The 23,351-nt window shown below is 42.3% G+C and overlaps 1 protein-coding gene across 2 annotated transcripts in view; it reads right to left on the bottom strand.

Moving 5' to 3' along the window:
- The window catches only part of PDCD1LG2 (programmed cell death 1 ligand 2), a 54,918-nt gene extending 32,921 nt beyond the window's left edge, over nucleotides 1-21,997 (bottom strand). For both annotated transcript variants that reach the window (XM_046023099.1, XM_046023098.1), the window contains exons 1-2: nucleotides 21,676-21,997; nucleotides 10,159-10,224 (exon numbers count right to left, since the gene is read on the bottom strand). In XM_046023099.1, coding sequence (XP_045879055.1) covers nucleotides 10,159-10,224; nucleotides 21,676-21,961 — 352 coding nt within the window. In that variant the 5' untranslated portion in view covers nucleotides 21,962-21,997. The remainder of the gene's footprint in view (nucleotides 1-10,158; nucleotides 10,225-21,675) is intronic.
- Nucleotides 21,998-23,351: the final 1,354 nt, after the last annotated feature.

Raw genomic sequence — 23,351 nt, 5'->3', positions numbered from 1 at the left:
CTCTCCCGTGCCCTGTCCTGTCTGGGCAAGAGTGGAACCCTTGATCCACTGTTTTGAGCTACTTCTCTCCTCGCAATACGCCCCACCTGTGTGGCTGATTACTGCTTCTCGCCTCTCACCCAGGCTCATTTTCTCTGTATGGATCAGATTATATCATCCCTGCCAAAGACGACCTCCTCTCGTGACTGGGAGTAATAATAATTATCATCTGTTGAGTTCTTACTAGGGGTTAGTCCTCTGCCAACATACAATCTCATTGAGTTTTCCCAGAAAGCTAGCAAGGTAGAGCCATCCTCTTGTTAGAAAATGAAATTGAGGCACAGGAAAGTAGCCTGGATCAGACCCAGGTGTGCCCTTAACCACCGTGTCACATCAGTCCACTGGACAAAGTTCTTTTCTGTCAATAAGGAGAAAGGAAGAATAGAACTAATATTTAGTGTATACCTACCATGCACCAGGCACTGTGCTAGGTCTCTATAACTACATCATTTAATCTTGAAAATACAACCATGAAATATGTATTATTATTACTGTTTTACAGGTGAGGAAACTGGCTCAAAGAGGTTCACGCCAGGACATACAGTTCGTGAAGTTAAAATTCGGAGCCAATTAGATGTTTCGCTAAAATTCTATAGTTACTGCAGCAGTATTTCCCAAAATATGAGGCAAATATGAAGCATGCAAAATAATTTTATTTAAGGTAGAATTAAGGCTTAAAGGGAACTGAATTATTCAGAGAGGAATTTATTTCCTCTTTAATCCTGTTTCAACCCTTCAAGTAATATATAATTTGCAACTAGATTCTCACACCTCCAATAACGACTATTTCTCCTTTTAATAAAAGAGAAAGCTCCCAGGCAGATACTGTAGGTTTCGGGGTAGAATTTAATAACACTGCTTTCATCACATTTATTTTTGCTTATATCCTCTGTTTACCAGTAACAGTGGTCCTTGTTTTCCATCGTTCTCAAAGAAGAAAAGCTGAGCTGATTTTAAGGAATTCTATAAAAACGACGGCATGAAGAGTGGTAAAGCAGAGTAAAACTAATGAAGGTGACGTACGCCTGAAGACCCTGTGGGGAACTGCACAAGGTCATGTCACGTCCATCATGGGGGAATGGACATTCATCACACAGAGGTGTGGCAAGATCTTAAAGTAATTTCTGAACGATGACAAAAGACTAGATCGAATTATATTCAGGACGGCTTGCTTCATTCATTCATTTAATTAGTCAGGACATCCATTCAACAAATATTTGCGGCTTCTAAGCATATGCTATTCAAGGAGATTTTACTGTTACAAAAAGCGGTACATTAAGAGCATGGGGTCTAGTGACAGAGCGACTGGGGTGAGATCATGAGCTCTTTGATCTTGAATACGTCATTTAGCTCGGTGAGTCTCTGCCTTTTTATCTACAAACGTGCAAGGTTAATATCTGCATCTAAGTACTGTGGTGAATGTTAGACAAAATGGCACGTATGAAGTGCCTTATTTTGGCAGGGGATAGGCGGTCAGCAAACACTGGTTCCTGTCTTTTGTACCCTGTTAAAATTCTTGGGGAAGTGGTAATCTGTATATGCAACACAGGGCCATTCTTTTTTTTTTTTTTTTTAAGGATTTTATTTATTTATTTGACAGAGAGAGAGATCACAAGTAGGCAGAGAGGCAGGCAGAGAGAGGGGGAAGCAGGCTCCTTGCTGAGCAGAGAGTGATGCGGGCCTCGATCCCAGGACCCTGAGACCATGACTTGAACCGAAGGCAGAGGCTTAACCCTCTGAGTCACCCAGGCGCCCCAAGGGCCATTCTTTATTAACTGTGATATTTTATAAACCAGGACAGCCCATTCCCTGACCATCCTGGGCGATAGATTTTTTTCTTGAAAGATTTTATTTATTTATTTGAAAGAGCACAATTTGAGGGGGAGGGGCAGAAGGAGAGGGAGAAGCCACATTGCAGGGCTCCATCCCAGGACCCTGGGATCACGACCGGAGCCAAAGGCAGACGCTTAACTGACTAAGCCACCCAGGAACCTCCTGGGCAATAGATTTTAAAGTACTAGTAAATTTTGGGTTTCCTGTTGCTTAAATGGTTCACATTGCAATTCTCTTCTGACCTGAGTTTCTCCTCCTACGATCCTGCAAGACTTTGAAGGTAGTGACCAGGCTGAGTTTGTTTTGGTACCTTTAGTGCCCAGCACACAGTACATTCCACTTAAGGGTTTGGTAAATGGCAGCAAGAGGGAGAAGTAAGAGAGGATGAGCCTAACCATACTCACTTCTGTCTTCCTCTCCTCAAACTGCAACTTGCCCGTGTGGCACAAGCTGGCGTTCTTAATCATCACACAGCGCACTTGGTAGTTACGCCAAACTTGAGCTTTCTCAAGAACAACTGGGCGAGTTTACATTTTGCCTGCAAGCCCTGTTTTCACCATCACTAGAACATTGATATGCCTTTCTGACAGATTTGCAGTACAGGAAAGAATTCACATCTGGCAGCAGGCTGGGGCTGGGGCAGGCCTAGAACACGAGTGCTTCTTGGTAAAACACTGCTGATCACGCCCGCATTTGCCTGGACAGGCTGAGAAGACTGTGAGATGACACGTGTGAATAGAGACCCGTGCTTCCGAATTCCCTGCATGATCCCATTTCATGAAATCCTCTCGTAGTAACTCTCACTCTGGGTCTCCCTGACAAGACCTCTTAAAGGTAGATCCCTTTCTGATGGGGGTCCTCTCCAAACGTTGAGTTAATAAGTCCTCTTTCAACCAAGACAGAGCTACCTGCTACCAAATCCACTCTGGCCTGAAGAGCAATATTTACTTACTCATTCATCTAATACATAAGCAGCCACCTTCTGTGTGCCAGGGTCAGGAATTCACCTTTTTTTTTTTTTTTCACACATGATACAGCAGGAAGCAGGGAAGATAAATGGGATTTGCAAGTAAGTTCAGTTGCTAAGTCTGATATATAAGTGTCAGAGGACCTTGGGTGTTGCCTCTATTGAATTTATTTAGCAAATTTATTTACCGCACTTAGGCTTTCTTCTCATGAGAGAGAGAATGTAACTTCCTCTGGAACTCCCCATAGCCGACAGTAGAACTCCCCTCTTTACACTCGGGCCTTTGACAAAAGTCCATTTTCTGCTTGTTTCTTTTCTCCTCTGCTTTGTGCAGAGTATGTGGAGGGGTTGTAGGTATAAAGTATGTTGCCTCTTAGGCAGGTGATATTTTTCAGCTAATGTTCATAAGAGGAAAGAGTAGTTAGCAAACCTCAACTAAATATCTGAGTAGCTCAGAAAACTAGAGGATTCATTGTTATTTGATGTAATTTTTCTCAATTAAATCTTCTAAGACATGCAAAGCTGAGAGCTTATTACCTCATAAAAATGAGGAGTTCAGGAAATGCAATATGCTTTTAAGATCCTAAATTATTCTTACTTAATGTAAATTACAGAGGCAATAAAATTGCAGTTGCAAACAAGTGCATGAAGACACGTTTCTCAAGCCTGGATGCACATCACGGTCGCTGAGCAGGGTGCCTCAACTGTGGCCATTATTGGAATCACTCTGGAGGCTTTTTAAAAAAATACCAGGCCCCACCTCAGATTCTTTAAATATAAATTCTAATCCTTTTGTGAGGACAGCATCCATTTTTAAAAAAGATTTCCTTGGAAGCTTCTAATGTGCAGAGTATTAGGAAGCATTGGTTAGATAAATAAAATACCTGCACAGGCAAACATCTTTTATGATCCCGCCTTTTGACATGGCCTCAACTTCACCTGGAAGCAAGCGAGGGATTTCAAAGCCCTTGCAGACTCCACCTTTTAAGAAAGCGGAGGTGGGGGAAAAAAAAAAAAAAAGAAAGTGGAGGTGGTTCACATGGATGTCACTGTCTGAGAAGCATTCTTTTTTTTTTTTTTAAGATTTTATTTATTTATTTGACAGACAGAGATTACAAGTAGACAGAGAGAAAGGCAGAGAGAGAGAGAGAGAGAGAGAGAGGGAAGCAGGCTCCCTGCTGAGCAGAGAGCCCGATGAGGGACTCGATCCCAAAACCCTGAGATCATGACCTGAGCCGAAGGCAGTGGCTTAACCCACTGAGCCACCCAGGCGCCCTGAGAAGCATTCTTTTAACATGAGCCCGCACTTGGGCTCTCACTGGGAAGCAGAGTAATCCTCAACATTTATTAAACACAGTGAGGCAGACACTGGGCTAATCTTTACTTCATCATCTCCTTTGATGTTCCCCAAACTCCGCAAGGCAGGAGTTATCATGCCTATCTCATGGATGGTGAAACTTAGGCTTACAGACATGATACAACTTGCCCAAGGTCAAGAGTGGTAGCCCATGGAGTTGGAATTCCAGTTCATATCTCTGTGTCTTGAAAGCCTATACTAACAACTCTACAGATATGACCATGTATCCACTGGCGTGTACATATTACATCCATGAAGGAGATAGATACACTTTTCAACTTTATGGTAAGGAAAATATAATTTGGTTTGTGTGGGCATGTGCGTATGTGTGTGTGTGTGTGTGTATGTGTATGTATTTCTGGGTTCTTTATTCCATTTGATTGAGCTATATGTCTGTTTTTATGCCAATACCATATTGTTTTGATGACTATACTTTTGTAATACAGCTTGAAATTCGAGGTTATTATATTAAGCTTCAACCTAGCATTGAACTCCTGGCATTATGAGACAAAGGAGAAAATTGGAAAGTTTCTGCAACTACAAAATTAAGCAGACAAAAACAAAACAAAGCAGGTTTTCCCATTCATTTGGACTCCCTGAGTAAATTAAAGGGTAACACATTTGGCCAGGGCATGAAAAATTCATACGTGCATTTTCTTTAAGCAAATGAAAGCAGTGGTTTCAGTAATGCTGGAGCCTTTCTGAAGGTTCTTAGGGAAACTGTTTTTTATTTGCAATCAAGCATCTATGGGAGTCAGCACCTGTCACGTCTCCAGAAACACAAAACAAATCATTTGCATTACCTCCCAAGATAGCTTCCCCTTCAAGCTAATTTTATACTTTTTCCATTTAATAACAGAAGTTGAAGTTTTTTCAGACTCTGTACTTAATGAACTTGAAAGGTGGGGTCTGCTTGACACAACCACAGCCTTCAGAAGGCTCTAGTTGTTAGTTTAGGATAGAAGCCTGCTCTGGGCTCCTGACTCATCTGCTCCTCTTTGTAGGAATATGGCATGGGGACATGTCATCTCTTAGAAATCCTTTCTGCAGCCTGATCATTCTGCTTTGTATACCTCAGGGGTCTGAAGAAGTAGTTTCAGAGCCTGAAGATAGGTTAAGTGGAGTGCCCCAAGGTGTGGTCCCCACCCCAGAGTGACCTCAAGTGTCACCATGGTCATGTGACCCCCTGGCTTTTATCCCTCCCTGGAGGATGAAGAAAGAAGGAAAAATATCAATAAAAGGAATAATAATTGGAATTACTTTTCCTCCAAGACATGACAAAATACAGAAATGAATATTTCCCCTTAAACGTGTCTGGGTTACAAGACGACCTTAGGTTTTGAAATAAAAACATAAGAAGAAAAGAATTACAACATTACAGAAATCAGAAGAGTGTGCTATGAGGGAAAGCGTACAAAGAACAGACTGCGGAATGGAGTCCAGAAACAGACCCACACAAATATGACCAATTGATGTTTGACAACGGTGCAGAGGCAATTCAATAAAGAAAGTCTTTTCAACAAAAGAGGCTGAAGAGGGCGCCTGGGTGGCTCAGTGGGTTGAGCTGCTGCCTTCGGCTCAGGTCATGATCTCAGGGTCCTGGGATCGAGTCCCGCATCGGGCTCTCTGCTCGGCGAGAGCCTGCTTCCCTTCCTCTCTCTCTGCCTGCCTCTCTTGTGATTTCTCTCTGTCAAATAAATAAATAAAATCTTAAAAAAAAAAAAAGAGGCTGAAGAAACTGAACATCCACACGCAGAAAAGAAAAAGAATTACCTTCAACCGATACTTTGTATCTTCTATGACAATGAACTCAAGATGGATCATAAACCTAAATGTAAAATGTGTCACTATAAAGTGTTTAGAAGAGAACATAGGAGAAAATCTTTGAGAGCTTGGCCTCGGCAGAGTTCTCAGACATGATGCCAGAAGCATAGTCTGTGTAAGAAACAAAGAGAAGCTGGATTCCACCAAACTTACAATCTTTGCTGTGTAAAAGACACTGTTAAGAGAATGGAAAGATGAGCCACAGACTGAGAGAAAATACTTGATTTTCACACATCTGTTAAAGGACTTGCATCTGGATTATACAAAGAACTCTAAAACTAAGTAAGAAAACAAACAAACCAATTAAAAATGGTCAAATAGTCTGAATACAAACTTTACCAAAGAAGTTGGACATATGGATATGTCCAATTGCCATGTGAAAATATGCTTATCATCACTACATACCAGGAAAATGCAAATTAAGCCACAAAGAGATACTTCAACACACCTACTAAAATGACTTTCTAACACAAAAATGTCGATACCAAGGGCTCCCAGGAATGTGCAACAACTGGAGGGCTCATACTTTGCTGCTGGGAAAGCAGAGAAGTCCAGCTACTATGGAGAGGTTTGCTGGTTTCTTATAAAATTAAGTATATACTTACCACATGACCCAGCGATCCTACTCCCAAGTATTTACCCAAGTGAAATGAAAACGTATGTTCTAACAAAAATCTATACATTAGCACTTACAGTAACTTGATTCATAATTGCCCAAAACAGGAAACAACCCAAAAGTCCCTCAGCTGGGGAATGAATAAGCAAAATCTGGTCTATATAAGAAAATACTACTAAGCAACAGAAAGGAATGAGCTCCTGATACTATAAAAACATGGGTAAATCTCAGTTGTGTTATGAGGGGCGCCTGGGTGGCTCAGTCGGAGTCTCTGCCTTCAGCTCAGGTCATGATCCCAGGTCCTGGGATTGAGTCCCACATCAGGTTCCTTGCTCACTGGGAGCCTGCTCCTCCCTCTCCCTCTGCCTGCTGCTTTGCCTGCCAATGCTTTCTCTCTCTCTCTCTAATGAATGAATGAATGAATGAATAAAATCTTCAATTGCTTTATGCTAAGTGAGAGAAGCCAGAAAAAACACGTCTCTAGGTATGTAGCAGATAATCCCATTCATGTGATTATCTGGAAAATTTAAAACTATAGGACAGAGAATAGATCAGTGGGTTCCTCACTTTAAGAGTTGGGGAGTGTTTTGTGTTTGTTTGCTTGGCAAGTGGTGGAATTGTTCTGGATCTTGATTGTGGCATTGTTTATATGATCACACGTTTGCCAAAAACTCGTAGATGTTTCTATTAAAAAGACTAAATGTTGCCGTATGTCAATTTGAAAATAAAAAATGTTTAAACAATGAAATGAAAATGTATTCTGCCAATTTTTCTCTTCAAACTTGAAGCTGTTCGATAGACAACAGAACAGAGCACCCACAGACAGGCAAGTAAGGAAAGGGTTCATGATGAATGGTTTATGTGGGTCAAACTCAGAGTCAGTCTTCATCACAGTCTTTAGGAAACACATTTTTTTCAAGCATTAATCTAGCAAGAAACGATTGTTTTTTAAATAACTGTAATTTCTCTCAATAAAGGACTGGATAAATAAATTACAGCACGTCCAACGAAATATATAGATTCACTCTAAATTGAGCGATATCTGCATTTGCTGATTCAGAAACTATAAAGAACATACTTTGCTGAGTGCTTACTAATATTTCTTTTAATGATATTTAGGAAATTTTTTAATGGAGAAAAGGGTAGATAGTAGAGTGTTATGGGGTGGAGGTATGTAGGACCGGGGCAGGGGAATGTTTTCAGGGAAGGCTGGTACAGGTCTACCACTTGACATGGGTGACTGGTTACAAGCATTCACCTTATGGCAACATGATGGTTTACACTTGTTTCACGTGCTTTTCTCTGCCTGTGGCATCTTTTACAACATAAAAGTTAAATACAGAAAAACTTTAAAGGATATCAAATCAAAGAAAATGAACTCCTGTAAATCCATTACCTACCCCAAGAACCAGAATATTCGTAATGACATACATTTACTTCCTCCACCAAAGGTAATCAGCATGCTGAATATTGTGTTTATTAATCTCTGGCTTATTTTCTAGCTCTATCATACATATATATGTATATATATGTATATACACACACACACATACAAATATATATACTGCTTATATCATATCATTATGATATGCATATCACATGCATTATATGCATATATTTTACATATATAGGTATATTGCAATATATACAGCTATAGGTATATATTGTTTATAAAAAGGACATTGTACTATATGTTGTCTTCCATGTTCGATTTTTTGTATTTTTTAATCAATATTACATTAGTAAGACTCTTAAATGTAGTTGCGTATTTTTGCAATTAATTTATTGAATGCTGTATATTTTTCCATTCTGTTCATATACCACAATTTATGCATTATGTTTTGGGTTTTTTTGGGGGAAGGATTAACAATGCTGTTAAAAGCATTCTTTTTAAAATTTAAAAATAGAAATTTACATAGAGAAGGTAATAAAGAACTATATTGATTCAGTCCATATTATCTTTTTTTCTTTCTCAAAGAGAGGAAGTTTAGGGGTGAGCAAGTTTAGGGGTGAGCAAGCACAGTGAGGGGGAGGAGGCCATCAGCGTGGCCACCCTGAGAACTGCGGCTGTCCTCAGGCACCTGATGCTATAGCCTGATGCCTTTGGATGCTTTTGAAAGCATTCTTTTGAAAATGATTCTTATATCTTAAAATTTATATTTTAATCATAGAAGTAAAATTTTTATATATTTCTTTTAATAGACAAGTAAGGGCATAATACTTCTTTTAATACAGAAATAAATGCATATTTCTTGTTAAAAAAAACACAACAGCAACACCTGGGAAACATACTAGTTAAGATTGTCCTTCTTGGGGTGCCTGAGTGGCTCAGTCATTAAGCGTCTCCTTTGGCTCAGGTCATGATCCCAGAGTCCCGGGATCAAGCCCCACATGGAGCTCCCTGCTCAGCGGGAAGCCTGCTTCTCCCTCTCCCACTCCCCTGCTTATGTTCCCTCTCTTACTCTCTCTCTCTCTAATAAATAAATAAAATCTTAAAAAAAAAAAAAGATTGTCCTTCTTAATCCTCATCCCGGACTGCTTCCCCTCCCCAGAAATAAACGTTCTTATCCATCCCCAGACCCTTTTGTTACATTTTGCCGCTCAGGTAGCCTCTATGAGAAACCTTTGAAATTAAAACTCCTTAATTAGGGAGATGGGAAATGATCAGACTTACAAAAAACAAAAATACCCCTGAGGAGAAAGCAGTCCAATTTAGGCAGGTAATTAATATTTGTTTGAACTGATACCATCTGCATAATGTAGAGTGGAAAGCAGAGAAGAATCTAAATTTGAGGAGAAAGCAAGATACAACTTTCCTTTTGGTTAATTCTCTCTTTTCTAAAAGATATTATTTATTTATTTGACAGAGAGGGAGAGACAGCAAGAGAGGGAATAAAGCAGGGGGAATGGGAGAGGGAGAAGCAGACTCCCCGCTGAGCAGGGAGCCCGATGTGGGGCTTGATGTCAGGACCCTGGGATCATGACCTGAGCTGAAGGCACTTAACAACTGAGCCACTCGGACACCTCATCTTTTGGTTAATTCTTCAACATAATCCATCATACATACCTTTTGGTTTTGTGAGCATCCAGTATCAACATTCAATATATATTTATAGTCAAACTTAATTCCAAAATCCCATTCCAAAGGGGGAAGATTAGGGACTGCCTGCTATGCTTGTTTATCAACATCACCTTGCCCCATAAGGCAGAAAGGACGTTAGTTGTGTAGAAAGCTTGCCCATGCCGCCTATTAACTACATAATCTTGGGTAAATTAAATAACTTTTCTGAATTTCAGTTTCCTCATCTGCCCAATGGTTATTGTTTCTGCAAGACAGGGACATGAGCAAGCACAAGCCACCTCGTGGGCACCATTCTTTTCACTGTGCACCTAACAGAGAGTAATCCCACTTCCTCTCAGAGAAAGACTTCAGCCTGAGGACCCCATTCTCATCATCGGCTTCAGCTGGGGGCAACTGCTTACTCCTCTTCCTCAGACCCCCCTCCTTTTGCCTGTTCTTACCTTCTGTCTGATGAAGCTGCATTCCCAGGCTCAAAATCAGCAGGAGGAACATGGTCTGTACCTGATCTGAAACAGACAATTGAATGTCTTAGTGCTTCCTACAGTTTTGCTGGGTCTCGTGATTGGGTGACTTGCTTATTCCTGAAAACAGGGAAATGACACATAAACAATCCCCTAGAAGAGAAGTTTTAGCTTCTCTCCCAGGGGCTCTGTTTTACTGAAGTTTACTGCCTTCTGGTCATCTTGGAGGCAGCAGAGTCATAGTGGAGCCCCAGGAGAAGTTCAAAGTTGTTGCCTGGAGGAGATGGGAGACGAGGTAAGAGGAAGCAAGGTGTTCTTCATTGATCCAAATCAGAAGCTCTTCTTCCTTTCCTGACTATGAATCTGCTCTCATGAGTCACCCACACTGGTAATTATCTGAGCCCCTTTGTCTCCTCCACAAAACCTCCCATAGTTTTTTCAGTAGTGGGTCCTTGAAAACCAAATGACTGTCAAATAAATAATGCACACCAACTTCTTCAGATGGACTTGAACTCTGGGAGTCAGATACTCAAGCTCAGTGCTTAGTAGAGCAGAGCGAGATTCTCAATAAACACTTGATATTTGCCTGAGCAGGAGAGCGTCAGACTCTTTTGAGTGTTGTGATCAAGTCTGCCCATTATCTGAACTACATGTTACTAAGAAGTTTAGACAGGAAGAGCACAGAGCTGGCTACACTGAGTGGGTGCCTGACTTTGGTCCTGCTAGCCCTCCTACACCTTTGTTCTCAGGCTTTCTCAAATCCAAGGACTTCTTGTGGTTGAGGCAAAAGGGACAGGATATATCACTGTGAACTAGTCTGTCTTCAAAGAGACTTTCAAAATTTTACTGGCCATGGAACCATTTTTCCAAGGGAAATTGGTTGGAGCCATACGTCTAAGTCAGATGCTTCTCTGAGTGTGATGGAAAGCCAGCAGAGGATCTGGATCAGGTGAACGACATGATCTCATTACATTTTCAAAAGAGGACTCAGTTTTGAAGGGGCGAGGGTGGGAGGTTGGGGGAACCAGGTCGTGGGTAATAGGGAGGGCACGTATTGCATGGAGCACTGGGTGTTGTGCAAAAACAATGAATACTGTTACGCTGAAAAAAATAAATAAAAAAAAAAGAGGACTCAGCTTTGGCATAGACAATAGAGACTAGGGAAGGACAGTTGGTTGGACAAGATTAGAAGCAGGATGATGAGTGAGGAATGTTTTCACAGAGATGATAGTTGGGTTTGAGTGGTGGTGCTGGTAGAGGTGAGAAGTGGTCTGTAGAGAGGTATATATTATATACAAATATATATTTGTTCTTTAAACTTATTTTTTCCAACAGCCTTCTTGAAGTATAATTGACATACAATAAAAAAGTATATGTGTTTGTGTGCATGTGTGTGTATATATTCATATATACTTAAAATACAGACAATTTAGTGGTACAGTTCAGTGGTTTTCATTATATTTACAGAATTGTGAAATCCACACCACTATCTAATTTTGGATTATTTTCATTACCCTAAAAATGAACCCATTACCCATTGACGGTAATTTCCCAATTCCCCTCCCTGTCCTTCCAAACTCTGGCAACCACCAGTATACTTTCTGTCTCTATTGTTTTGCTCATTCTGGATATTTCATAAAAATGGAATCATACACTATGTGGCCTTTTGAATCTAGCTGTTTCACTAAGCTTAATATTTTCAAGATTCATTTATGTTGTAGCATGTATCGTTACCGCATTCCTTTTCGTGATTGAATAATATTTCATTGTATGAATATACATCTTGTTTATCCATTCATCGGTTGATGGACATTTGGGTTGTTTCTAGTTGTTCGCTTTTAAAATAATGCTGCTATGGACATTCATGTACAAACTTCTGTGTAGACATGTTTTCAATTCTCTTGGATATGTAGGAGTGGAATTGCTTGGCTAAATGGTAATACTTTGTTTAACTTTTTGAGAAACTGCCAAAGTGTTTATCAAATACATAATGTGCAAATATATTCTTTCATTCTGCAAATTGTCTTTTCAGTTTCTTGATAGCGTTCTTTGAAGCACAAATATTTTAATTTAATTTTAAAGCACAAATTAATTTAATTCTGCTGAAGCCCAATTTATCTGTTTTTTCTTTTATTGGTTATGCTTTAGGTGGCATATCTAAGAAACCATCGCCAAATCCAAGATTACAAAGATTTACATCTATATTTGCTTCTGAGTATGTTATGGTTTTAGTTCTTATATTTCGGCCTCTGATCCATTTTGAGGGCTTTTTAAAAAATAATAATTGTTCTTTTTTTAAAGGAGTTTATTCATTTACTTGACATAGACAGAGAGAGAGCACAAGCTGGCAGAGTACCAGGCAGAGAGAGAGGGAGAAACAGACTCCCCGCTGAGCGAGGAACCTGAAGCGGGGCTCAACCCCAGCACCCTAGGATCATGACCTAAGCAGAAGGCAGTCATTTAACCAACTGAGCCACCCAGGTGCCCCAATAATTGTTCTTTTATAGTCTAAATCACCGTAATTTTAGCCACTAGAAGTCTCTTTAAGGTAGTCTCTGTTTGCTTTTCACACAATCCTGTTAATCTTGGGAAGCTTGTTTGCTTTCTGCCCAAGTTGCCTTACACGGATTTCATGTCTTTGCTGCCCAGGCATGCAATTAACCTTTCTCTATGAAGTCCTTTTTTTTCTCCCAATTTTTTAAAAACTAGGAGAAAAAAAAACAGTTTACCCATTTCTCCCACCCCCTTAACCCCTACCTCTGGCAACCACCAATCTGTTCTCTGTATCTATGAGCTTGGTTTGTTTGTTTGCTTGTTTGTTTTAGATTCCACACATAAGTGAAAGCATACAGCATTCATCTTTCTCTGACTTATTTCGCTTAGTGTAATAATACTCTTGAGGTCCATCCATGTTGTTGCAAATAACAAAGTTTCATCAAAGTTTCGTTCTTTTTTTGGCCGAGTAATATTCCATTACGCGCACACACATACACACATGCACGCAGGTTGATTCATGTCTTGGCTATTGTAAATAATACTACAACAATACTGCAACAAACATGGGGTATAAATATCTTTTTGAGTTAACATTTTCATTTTCTTCAGGTAAATACCCAGAAGTGAAATTGTTGGATCATATGGTAGTTTTATTTTTTATTTATCTTTTTCTTAGGAACCTCCACGCTGTCTTCCACAGTGGCTGTACCAACTCAGAATCCCACCACTGTGCACAGGGGTTTCCATTCTCCACATCCTCACCAACACTTGTTATCTCTTACCTTTTTGATACTAGCCGTTCTAACAAGTGTGAGGTGGTAACTCATGGTGGTTTTGATTTGCATTTCCCTGATGATTACTGATGTTGAGCATCTTTTCATGAACCTGTTGGTTATTTGTCTTTTTTTTAAAAATATCTATTCAGATCCTCTACCATTTTTATTTTGACTCTGTGTGTGTGTGTGTTACTATTGAGTTGTATGAGTTCTTTAGGTATTTTGGACTAATATTAACCCTTTATCAGATATATGATTTGCAAATATTTCTCCCATTCAGTAGGTTGACTTAAATTTATTGATGATTTCCTTTGCTGTGCAGAAGCTTTTTAGTTTGATACAGCTTTTTAGTTTGATGCCTTTTTAGTTTAATTTTTGCTTTTGTTGTTTTTGGTTTTGGTTGGTGTCAGATTCAAAAATCATCACCAGCTCCAATGTCAAGGAGCTCATCACCTAGGTTTTCTTCTAGGACTTTTTTGGTTTCAGGTCTTAGATTCAAGTCTTTAATCCATTTTGAATTAATTTCTGTGCATGGTGTAAAAGAGAGGTCCACTTTCATTCTATTGTGTATGGCTGTCCAATATTTCTGACGTTATTTATTGAAGACTTTGGAATATATTCCTTAGTTACTTCATTTTGCCCGACTCTCTCTGTTTCTACATAGTAGATGAAACAACTCCCTCTCCTAGTCTTGAAGAACTGATCTTATGTAGGAGATGAAAGTTGATGTCCAACCGTGCCTCAGTTCTTGGTTGTCCTGCAAACCTTTGTGCTTGTCTAAGCAGTCGATTTTATTTTTAATAGCTTCCAGCAGAGGAGGACATGCCAAGACCTGTCAGTAGCCCAAAGAGGAGGATCTTAGCACCTAGATTCAGGTTGGTTGAAAGTCAGATCCTTAGGCAGCAACTTGTGATATATGCAAATAATACAGTCCTGTGGGCTGGAACTGTAAGTCCTATTGGCTACCAAGGCCAGGCAATCTGGAGCTGTTCTCTGGGGTCAGTCACAAAAATCTGGGCTCCAGATGACCATATCATCTTTCTTCTGGATCATACTGATGAGTGGAGGCAAGGCAGAGGGAGAGCACCAAGATGGCGTCCACAGCCTGTGTTCCTTGAGAGCAGCTCTGTGGGCCACTAAATGTGTGCAAGACGGTAGGGCTACCCCTCAGGCTGAAGCTCTAGGAGAAGCAAAGTGCCTACTTTAAACTGGAGAAGATGGAGAAAATGGAGGAAAACAGATTAAGGAGCAGAAATCAGTACATGGTTTGAGACTCTAGTCATTCACATGAAGATGTTTAGTAAGCAGTTGGATAACAGATAGTCTAGTGTTTGGGGTAGAGATAAATTTGGGAGTCCGCAATGGCTATATGTTACTTAATGCCAGGGAGCTGCATGACATTACCACAAGAGACACACGAGAGAAAAAGTGTCCAAGGATTGAGATGTGGGGGATTCCAACGTGCAGGGATCTCTGGGAGGGACGGCACTAGCAAAGAAGATGGAGGGAAAGGGCAAAAATGGAAATTAATCAAGTCTTTTATTTTCTGTATTCTGATGTTGCTGATCCTGCAGGGTTGCCCCTCCCAGGATTAGCCAGTTCCTAGAGATAGTAAACAACTCACCCAGGGGACGCCTTTCAAATGCAACTGAGAACCCCTAACTTCACCCATCTCCTTTACCGCCCTAACCTCCCCAGGGCCAGGTACCACACACAAGGGACAGCCCCTCTGTTCCAAATCCTGATGAGCTATTTCAAACTAGACAGCTGAAGCCTGTGTACCCTGCCTTGCCCACTCCTTCTTGTGGAAACCACAATAAAGACTTCTAGCCACATTTCCCCTTCTGCTCTGCCTCCTGTCTGACCCTGATGCCTCCCTGTGTGGCCCCTAAAGTGTGGCATGTCTCCTTCTCTCTGGGTCTGAGAACAACAAACTTTTTTTTTCAATAGCAGTTATCTCCTGATCTGTTGGCTTCGCCATACGTCAATTATAATGAAATTATAATGAAAGAGCTTTGAAGGGGCGCCTGGGTGGCTCAGTGGGTTAAACCCTCTGCCTTCGGCTCAGGTCGTGATCCCAGAGTCCTGGGATCGAGCCCCACATCGGGCAATCAGCTCCGCGGGGAGACTGCTTCCTCCTCTCTCTCTCTGCCTGCCTCTCCCGCTACTTGAGATCTCTGTCTATCAAATAAATAAATAAAAGTCTTTAAAAAAAAAGAGCTTTGAAGGCAGTGCTATAAGGAGGGAGTGCTCGCTTGAGCCAAAGGCGACTGAGAGCTGACATTAGCAGTGTGGAGGTCAGGAATGAGTCTGCCAAGCAGGACATGGGGGAATTTGTGCAGATGAGAGCCTGTGTCAAGTGGAGAGAAAATAAGGGTAAGGGTGCAGAGACAAGAGAATACAGGCAACATTTCAGAGAAGAGTGTTATAATGGGAGCGAGCAATGAGGCAGTAGCTAGAAGAGACTGTGAGGTCCACAGTGGGCTGTAGTCTTGTTCTCATTTTAGGGAGGGACATTATCAGTGGGTATCAACTGGGAGCCCCATCAAGTGCTTTCCATAGGGAAATGCTGGACCTTAGCTGGACTTGAAGACCCTGCTCCTTATTGAAAATGCAAATGTACCCAGACAAGGTATCATTCTAATGCTGCACTTGCCCAGCATCCTTGTTTCTGAAGCTCAAAACAAGAGCGTGTAACATGCTCTGGCAACAGAAAGGATGTCTGGCTCACCCCCCTCTGGCTGTAACTTCCCTCTCTTCTTTGCCCATCTGAGGGGACTTTCCTTATACAATGCCTCCTCTGGCCAAGAGAGAGATAGACACTGTTAGGAAGGTACTTTCCAACCTTCTAGGGGTAGTATCTTCTGTGCAATGGATAAGATCTCACACTCTAAAGTCAGATTTGAGCTCAAATCCTGGGTCTAGAAATTATGAGCCTTTAAGACCCTGGACGCTTTATTAAAACTCTTTGTGCCCCATTTTCCTATAACGCCAATAATAATAACAGCCACCTCAAACCAGAATCTTGCGTGTGTCCTCTTAAACTTACATATCTCTCATCTTGAAAATCCAGTCCATCCCCCAGTCCTGCTAATTGTGTGTTGGGATACTTCTGGGTGATGCCTTTTCTTTTTGCCACCCCACTGCTCTCACCTGAATTCTTGTCATTCCTCCTTATACTGAAGCAGAGCTTGCTGCTCAAAACCCTTTGATGACTCAACATTTCACTGAGAATAAAATCCTAAGTCTGTCTAGTAGCCCAGGCAAGAGACACATTTGCCTAGAGCTCCATGCTTTAGAAGACCCAAGAGTGGCCATGCCTCTCCCTGCAGTGTGAGGCGTTGGCAGAACTGAGAGTGTCCTCTGGAGCTCTTGACCCCACCACCCATTGCAGTCTGGGTTCCTGGGACTCTGGAAATCTCTAAACGGCCCTAAGCCTGCTCCCAGACCTGTAGGCTTCTTCCTCAGATCCACTGCCCAAGGGCTGACCTTGCTGCCAGGGTGCACCTCCCCACATCCAGAGACGTCCCTTGCTCTCACTGGTGAGACTGCCTCGTGCAGATTGCGGGAGCACCGCCTCTCTCTCCAGCACGCCCAACTCCCCTCTTTTCCAAGGCACTCAGTCCCACCTAACATACCATATAATGTACTCGTTTATATTAGATTAGATTTATATTAGATTATCAGCTGCTGTCTTCTGTAAGAATATAATCACTAAAAGGACTGAGATCTTTGTTTCACGTACTACTATCCTTCAGCCCCTAGAGCCGTGTCTGGTAGGACGTTGGCCCTCCGATAATACTGGCTGAATGAATGAGCCCTTTACCTGTAGGCAGAAGAATCTCCTGAACATGGAATTACCAAATGTGATCATGACAGTCCTGCTGAAAAGACTTCAATAGCTCCCACTATTTATAAAGCCTTAGCGTGGACTACACAACCCTTTGTGATCTGGACCCTCCTGCTTCAGTAACAGAAATAATACACGTGCCCTCCATGACTAGGTCCTCACAGGGGCTCTGAGAGTCTAATCTCTCATATCTGATCTTACTTTATCTTGTCTAATCTTATTTTCCCTCTATTAGAGTTTCTACTTGAGCTCAAAGAAACTGTGCTGGGTCATAAATATTTCCTTAAGTGGCCTTACGTTCTTCTGCACAAGGAGACAAGGAGATAAGCCTTTCCTAACCGCTCTCAGCTGTTCCTCTTGCCTTAGTTGTTATCTGCTATTAACTAGTGTTACTAGCAGTTACCTCCACGCTGGTAGAGTAACTGGTTACACACCTGTCTTCTGTGCTAGAACAAGAGTTCTTTAACTGTGTTAGGTCCTTATAATAATTTTCTTTTTCTTGTGTGTGTGTGTGTGTGTGTAGTGTGTTTCATGAGTGTTTGTACCTGTTTATAACCAACTACGACTGTTCCCTGAATGGACAGACGAATGAGTGCGTGCACGGCCATTTAGCATCATACTCTGAGACTACTGGCCCCAAGTGGACTCCGTTGTCTATTGGAGAAACAGAAAACTTAATTTGGTTAATAATTTTGGCCCCAAATAAGAAAGAAATTTTCATCAGTTTAAGTCACTGACAGTGGAATGGGCTGCTAATGGGGTGGGGACATCACCCGTCCTCTCTCTCTTTTTTTTTTTTTTAAAGATGTTATTTATTTATTTGACAGAGAGAGAGATCACAAGTAGGCAGAGAGAGAGGAAGGGAAGCAGGCTCTCTGCCGAGCAGAAAGCCCAATGCGGGGCTCGATCCCAGGACCCTGGGATCATGACCGGAGCCGAAGGCAGAGGCTTTAACCCACTGAGCCACCCAGGTGCCCCGCACCCGTCCTCTTAAAATTGCTTGAGCAAAGGTGCATGTTGAAGGAAGTGCGTCCACAAGAGATGGGAGGTTAAAAGAATATCTCTTTAGTAGGATTATTTACAAGGTTGTCTCCCCAAAGAATGTTCCCATAGGTCCCCCAAGCCCCTCACCAATCTCTCTCAAAAGGCCAGTCCATCTCAATGAGATCTTTGCCCTCTGGGTGCCTTAGGAAAAGGACATTTTCTGAAAGAGCAGGTTCTGGAAACCTTCAATATTAGGAAAGTATGAACTCTTTTCTATTCAGGCTGGCAAAGCCTGAAAGAGTTTATTTGGAGAACTTATATAGAGTGCATTGCCAAAATTAAGTAACTCAAGGATAATTTATAAAACATCCGTATGTAAGGCTCTCCTTTGGCCAAAAGAGCATAGAGATGACTCTTCACCATGAGATGACATGAATGTGTTCAAACAACCATGCCTCCTCTTCAGTCTCGCCTTTTAAAATTCACCTTGGTCTGGATGTAAGTATCTTACTGTCCAGGGCTGCACGGCTTTTCGTTTTTATCTTAATTGTATATTCCTGATGTATGAGCTGCTTGGGCTGGAGCTTTCATCAGACAGGATGCTCACTGTAGCTATCTGTTCTCAGGCAAGCTACCCTCAAAGGGGTACATTGGAACATGAGCAGAAAAAAACCAGTTTTCAATCACATAATCAGTTTAGCTGAATTTCTTCATTTCTGGATAAGTCTTAATTAATTTCTGGGTAATTCCTAACAATGCTGCCCGTGAACACACCCTAGCAGTTGAGATGTCATCCTGGTATGAAACGGAACAGAACAGCATAGGATAAAAGACTCAAGAACATTTTCTGGCGCCTGTACGAAGAGTCATGAAAGGTCTCTCACTCACAAATTCTCAGGCTTGAGAGAGGAAGCAAAAGCTACTCTTTCTAGATTGGTGAAAAGTCCTGCTCGGATTGCTGCCCTGCCTTTGCTCTCCCCCAGGTCACTAGGGAAGCTGATTCTTTTGACGGCGTGGTCTCTGAGCTAGGCATTAGAAGACAATAGTCTATTTAACCTCGGTTCAAGTTTAACTTAAATTCAAATTGCATCTCAACTTTTTAGCCAACAAATACTATGCTCCCACTTTTTGCAAGTCTTTCAAATTAGGGAATCAAGTCAAATCAAAGTGAGGAATCAAGAAAAGAGTTCACGTAAGAAAGAAGACGTGATATCGTAGTCAGAAAGCCAAAATTCTGTACACATGAAAAATGGTAAGAAGTGATGTGAAAGGTGTTGCATAAATATGCCCAAACCATGGAAGCTGACTGATGGAAGGATACCTCTAAGATGAGTGGGCTTTGGAGAGTTGGAGCTACTCTTGAGGCCCTGAAGAAATGTTAGAAATAATCTCAGAGGTTCACACACACAGAGCTTGTTGAGGGGGACCGGGAGTGGCATGTCTACACTGGAAATACAGGTTGAGCCGAAAATGTCAAGGGCTTAATGCCAGGTAGAGCTGCCAGGAAGAGACAGTGACAGTTACTAAAAGGAGTGTTTAAAATAGATGAAAGCTGGTGGGGTTTTTTTGTTCTTTTTTTTTTTTTAATCTTTTTTTTTTTTTTTTAAATCTGTATAGAACTGAGGGAGTGAAATGGAACGCCAGTCACTTAATTAGAGGGTCATGGTGTTAATCCAAACATTTGGTAAAGTCCCTGATTCAGGGTCAGAAAAGGGAAGAAAGGCAGAGGAAGGAGAAACTTATTACAAGGCAATTCACAAAACAATTGACAAAGCAATTAACAAGTGATCATCCATTCAGGAAAGAAGGAGAAAGCAACAAGTGGACTGTGGTTTTGAGACCTGACAATTAAGACCATACTGATGCCACAGCAGAAGGGTGAGACAAAGGAAATACTAGATCAGGAGCCAGGTTTTAGAGCTGGGTTCTATGGAATGAATTGGGTTTGAGTCATGAAGGAATTGAAACAATTCAAGAAAAATGAAAGCCTAAAGTTTGGGACACAATTCAGTGATAGAGATAAAGATAAAAAAGTTATTCTAATATGCAAATGTTAATTGACATTGGGGAATGAATCAACTTTCTTATGGGGAGACTATAAAAACACAGGTTAGAGAAAAAGGTCTGAAGTCTGACGAATGCCCCCAAATTAGAAGAGCAGGCATAGGAGACAAGAGAAGAAGGCAAAGAAGAAATGGTCCTAAGAGTATGAGAAGCTTCCCCACCATAGTGTTTCAGAGCCGAGGGAGGAAAACTCTAAGAAGCAGAGGGGGTTGATAACAGAGGTCTGGAAAATGAGAAGTGGGAACAAGCCCTTAGAGGGGTTGGAGAGGGCTGGAAGGCATTGAGCTAACTGGGGCTGGATAAACTTTCAGATTCCCTCACGTCACCCTATGCACTGTGCCAGGCACTTGGGATTGAGAGAACCTAAAAGGCTCAGTCCTTGCCCAGGAAGAGCTCTGGCTGGAGGGAAAGGCTCATACCCAAGAGAAATATGGGAGAAGACACCTGGAAGCTGCAGGTAAGGAACAGCTGCTGATAGTGTGAGTTCAAGTGATGAACATGGTAGACCACTTCTGCTCACGGAGCAATATGATTCATCCACTCCTTGACTCTCAGGCTTGGAAGGGAGCTTGGAGAATATCCAAGCAATTGGCATTTGACTCCCCAGACCATGTCTGATTATTTTGACGCTGAGTATTCTTGCTGTGCATTTTGTCAACGGATATCCAACGGATATTCCATTCCGCAGAACCATGGAAGTTCGGCGTGAGAAGGCCTTATTTGTAGGGAATTTCACTCCAGCCGCTCCTTTCAACCCTCTCCCACAAGAATCCACAGTCATCTCTTTTCTACTCTCTGCACCCAGGCAGTGAGCGATGAAGAACAGAGGCCGCAGGTTTCTCTCATTTAGCTAAACTGGCTCTAATCGAATCATGTTGTTTTTTTAAATAACGGTTGCCGGTATTTTAAGTTAATTTAATTGTAGGTGCATTTTTGTTGTTGCTCTTCTGTGTTTTAAACAGCTTATTCTTAGAGCATAGCTTGTAAACACTGGCTCACCTGGAATGGTGATTGCGTGCCCAAGGGATAACCACAAAAGATGTCTATTGTAAAAAAAGACACAAATTTTTAAGTTCCAATGATCCTCCCCAAGTGGTAAGCTGAGAGACAATCTCAAGAGAGTTTGTTTCTTTTTCCCTGCGCATTTATTGCAGGCAGAAACAAACAAACAAACTCTCATCTCCTAAAACTTTCCAACACGAGTCATGAGTAGACGAGCAAGGAGGAGAAATCCCACTATTTTGGAGACAGCCATAAATGAGCTTGTTGGTGTCTGTGAGCACATCTGCCCCCAGTGGTGTGGAGTGAAAGTCTGCCCACACTTACCCAACCGTGGCGGCCTCATCATCATCTGCAACACCAGCTCAAGACAGGAGAAAGTCTCAGCCTCCGAGATACTCGCAGCAGAACTGGGTACCTCTCCTCGGGGAAAGACGCAAAGCAAAATACAACGAACGGTTGCTCTTGCATCAGACCCCCTCCTAGAAGCCAACAAACAGCCAAAACAAAACAAAACAAGACAAACGTAGGCTGTGCCTTGAGCCCTGCAACAAGCAGTAGCTCCAAGGCAGGACTCCTTCTGGCTGGCAGAGGATGTCCGAGGATGGGTCATGAAAAACGGTCGCTTAAGGTACTTGAGGCAAGGGAGGAAAAGATATCCTCTCCATCCAGTTCAGGCTTCCTCGTAACATGAGGCTAATTCAAACCAAAACTGGCTGTGAGGAACTGACCGAAGCCCAGCCTACTGAGAAGTTTTGGTTTTGCTTTGAAGCATGGCTTCTTGGCCCTCAGGTACTCCTTGAACCATGTCCCTGGGGAAGCAGGTACAAGCTTAGTGGTAGGAGGGGGTTGGGAAAGAATGCCAGCATGTTCTCGCTCTGCGCCTGGAACCTCACACAGGTACCTTTGTGAGCTTTGTGAGCTTCCCAGGGTTGTCGTCAGGAGTTACCCCAGACGGGGTGGCTTCAAACAACAGACACTGTGCTCCCAGCGCTCTCACATTTCTGGAGGCGACAGACGTGTGAAAACAGGCCACGCGCCCTGTGAAGGCTTCGGGGATGAATGCTTCCTTGCCTCTTCCTAGCTTCTGGCAGATTCTGGCAAGCCTTGGCATTCTGTGCTTGTAGCTGACCACTCCAATCTCTGTCTCCCTCTTCACATGACCTTCTCTATGTGTATCTTCAAAGGTCCTCTCCTCTTCTCAGAAGGACACCAGGCATCGGATCATTGCCCACCCTAATCCAGGATGACCTCTTAATTAATCACACCTGCAAAAAGCCTACTTCAAATAAGGTCATATTCTGAGGCTCCAGGGGCCCATAAATATTTGGGGAACACTATTTAACCCACTATGGTACTCCATTTCTTTCTTGGAGCAATGTGTGGTCTAGATACCATTAGGCCCATTTTACACATGAAGAAGGAAGGAGTCGACGTCCAGCAACCCTTCCTCAGTTGCATGGTTGCATTTGAACTTAGGCCACTGTGTTCCCACTACATTGTGAGGCTTCTCACTAGTAAGACTCAAAGCAGGCGCAAGAGAAGGCCAATTTGGAGGCAAGTCTGGATGACCAACCCTGTTCCTACACCCAGGGGCGTCGGGCTCATCAGGATGGGATGAGCAGGGACAGGGCTCTGAAGTGCTGATAGGACCTGGTTTTTCCGCCATATTTCTTTAATGTTTTCTTGTCCTCTCTCCATGCCTTCCCTTTCGTTGGTTTTCTTCTGAAAAAGCGGCTGTCTCCTTTCCTCTTGTGCTTTTAACTGTATCCCTCAAACAAGAGGGACCGAAACTTGTATTGGCTACCGATGGGACTGGCTGCCTAGACCCCAAGGACGGGGCTGTGTCTGCGGGAAGCCAGCCTCCCGCTGGGGACCTGCTTCTCCACCCTCAGCTCCAGGGAGGCAGTGTCAGGGCGATGCCTGCTCTTCCCCGACCTTCTTCCCCAGCTACCTGATGGTCTGAGGAGCTGGCTGTGTCCCCTGAGTGGCTCTCAAGTTTA

This window comes from Meles meles, chromosome 11, assembly GCF_922984935.1.
Source record: "Meles meles chromosome 11, mMelMel3.1 paternal haplotype, whole genome shotgun sequence".
NCBI lineage: Eukaryota > Metazoa > Chordata > Mammalia > Carnivora > Mustelidae > Meles > Meles meles.
The sequence above is the reverse complement of the archived record's forward strand: the minus strand, read 5'-3'. Positions and strand labels throughout refer to the sequence as shown.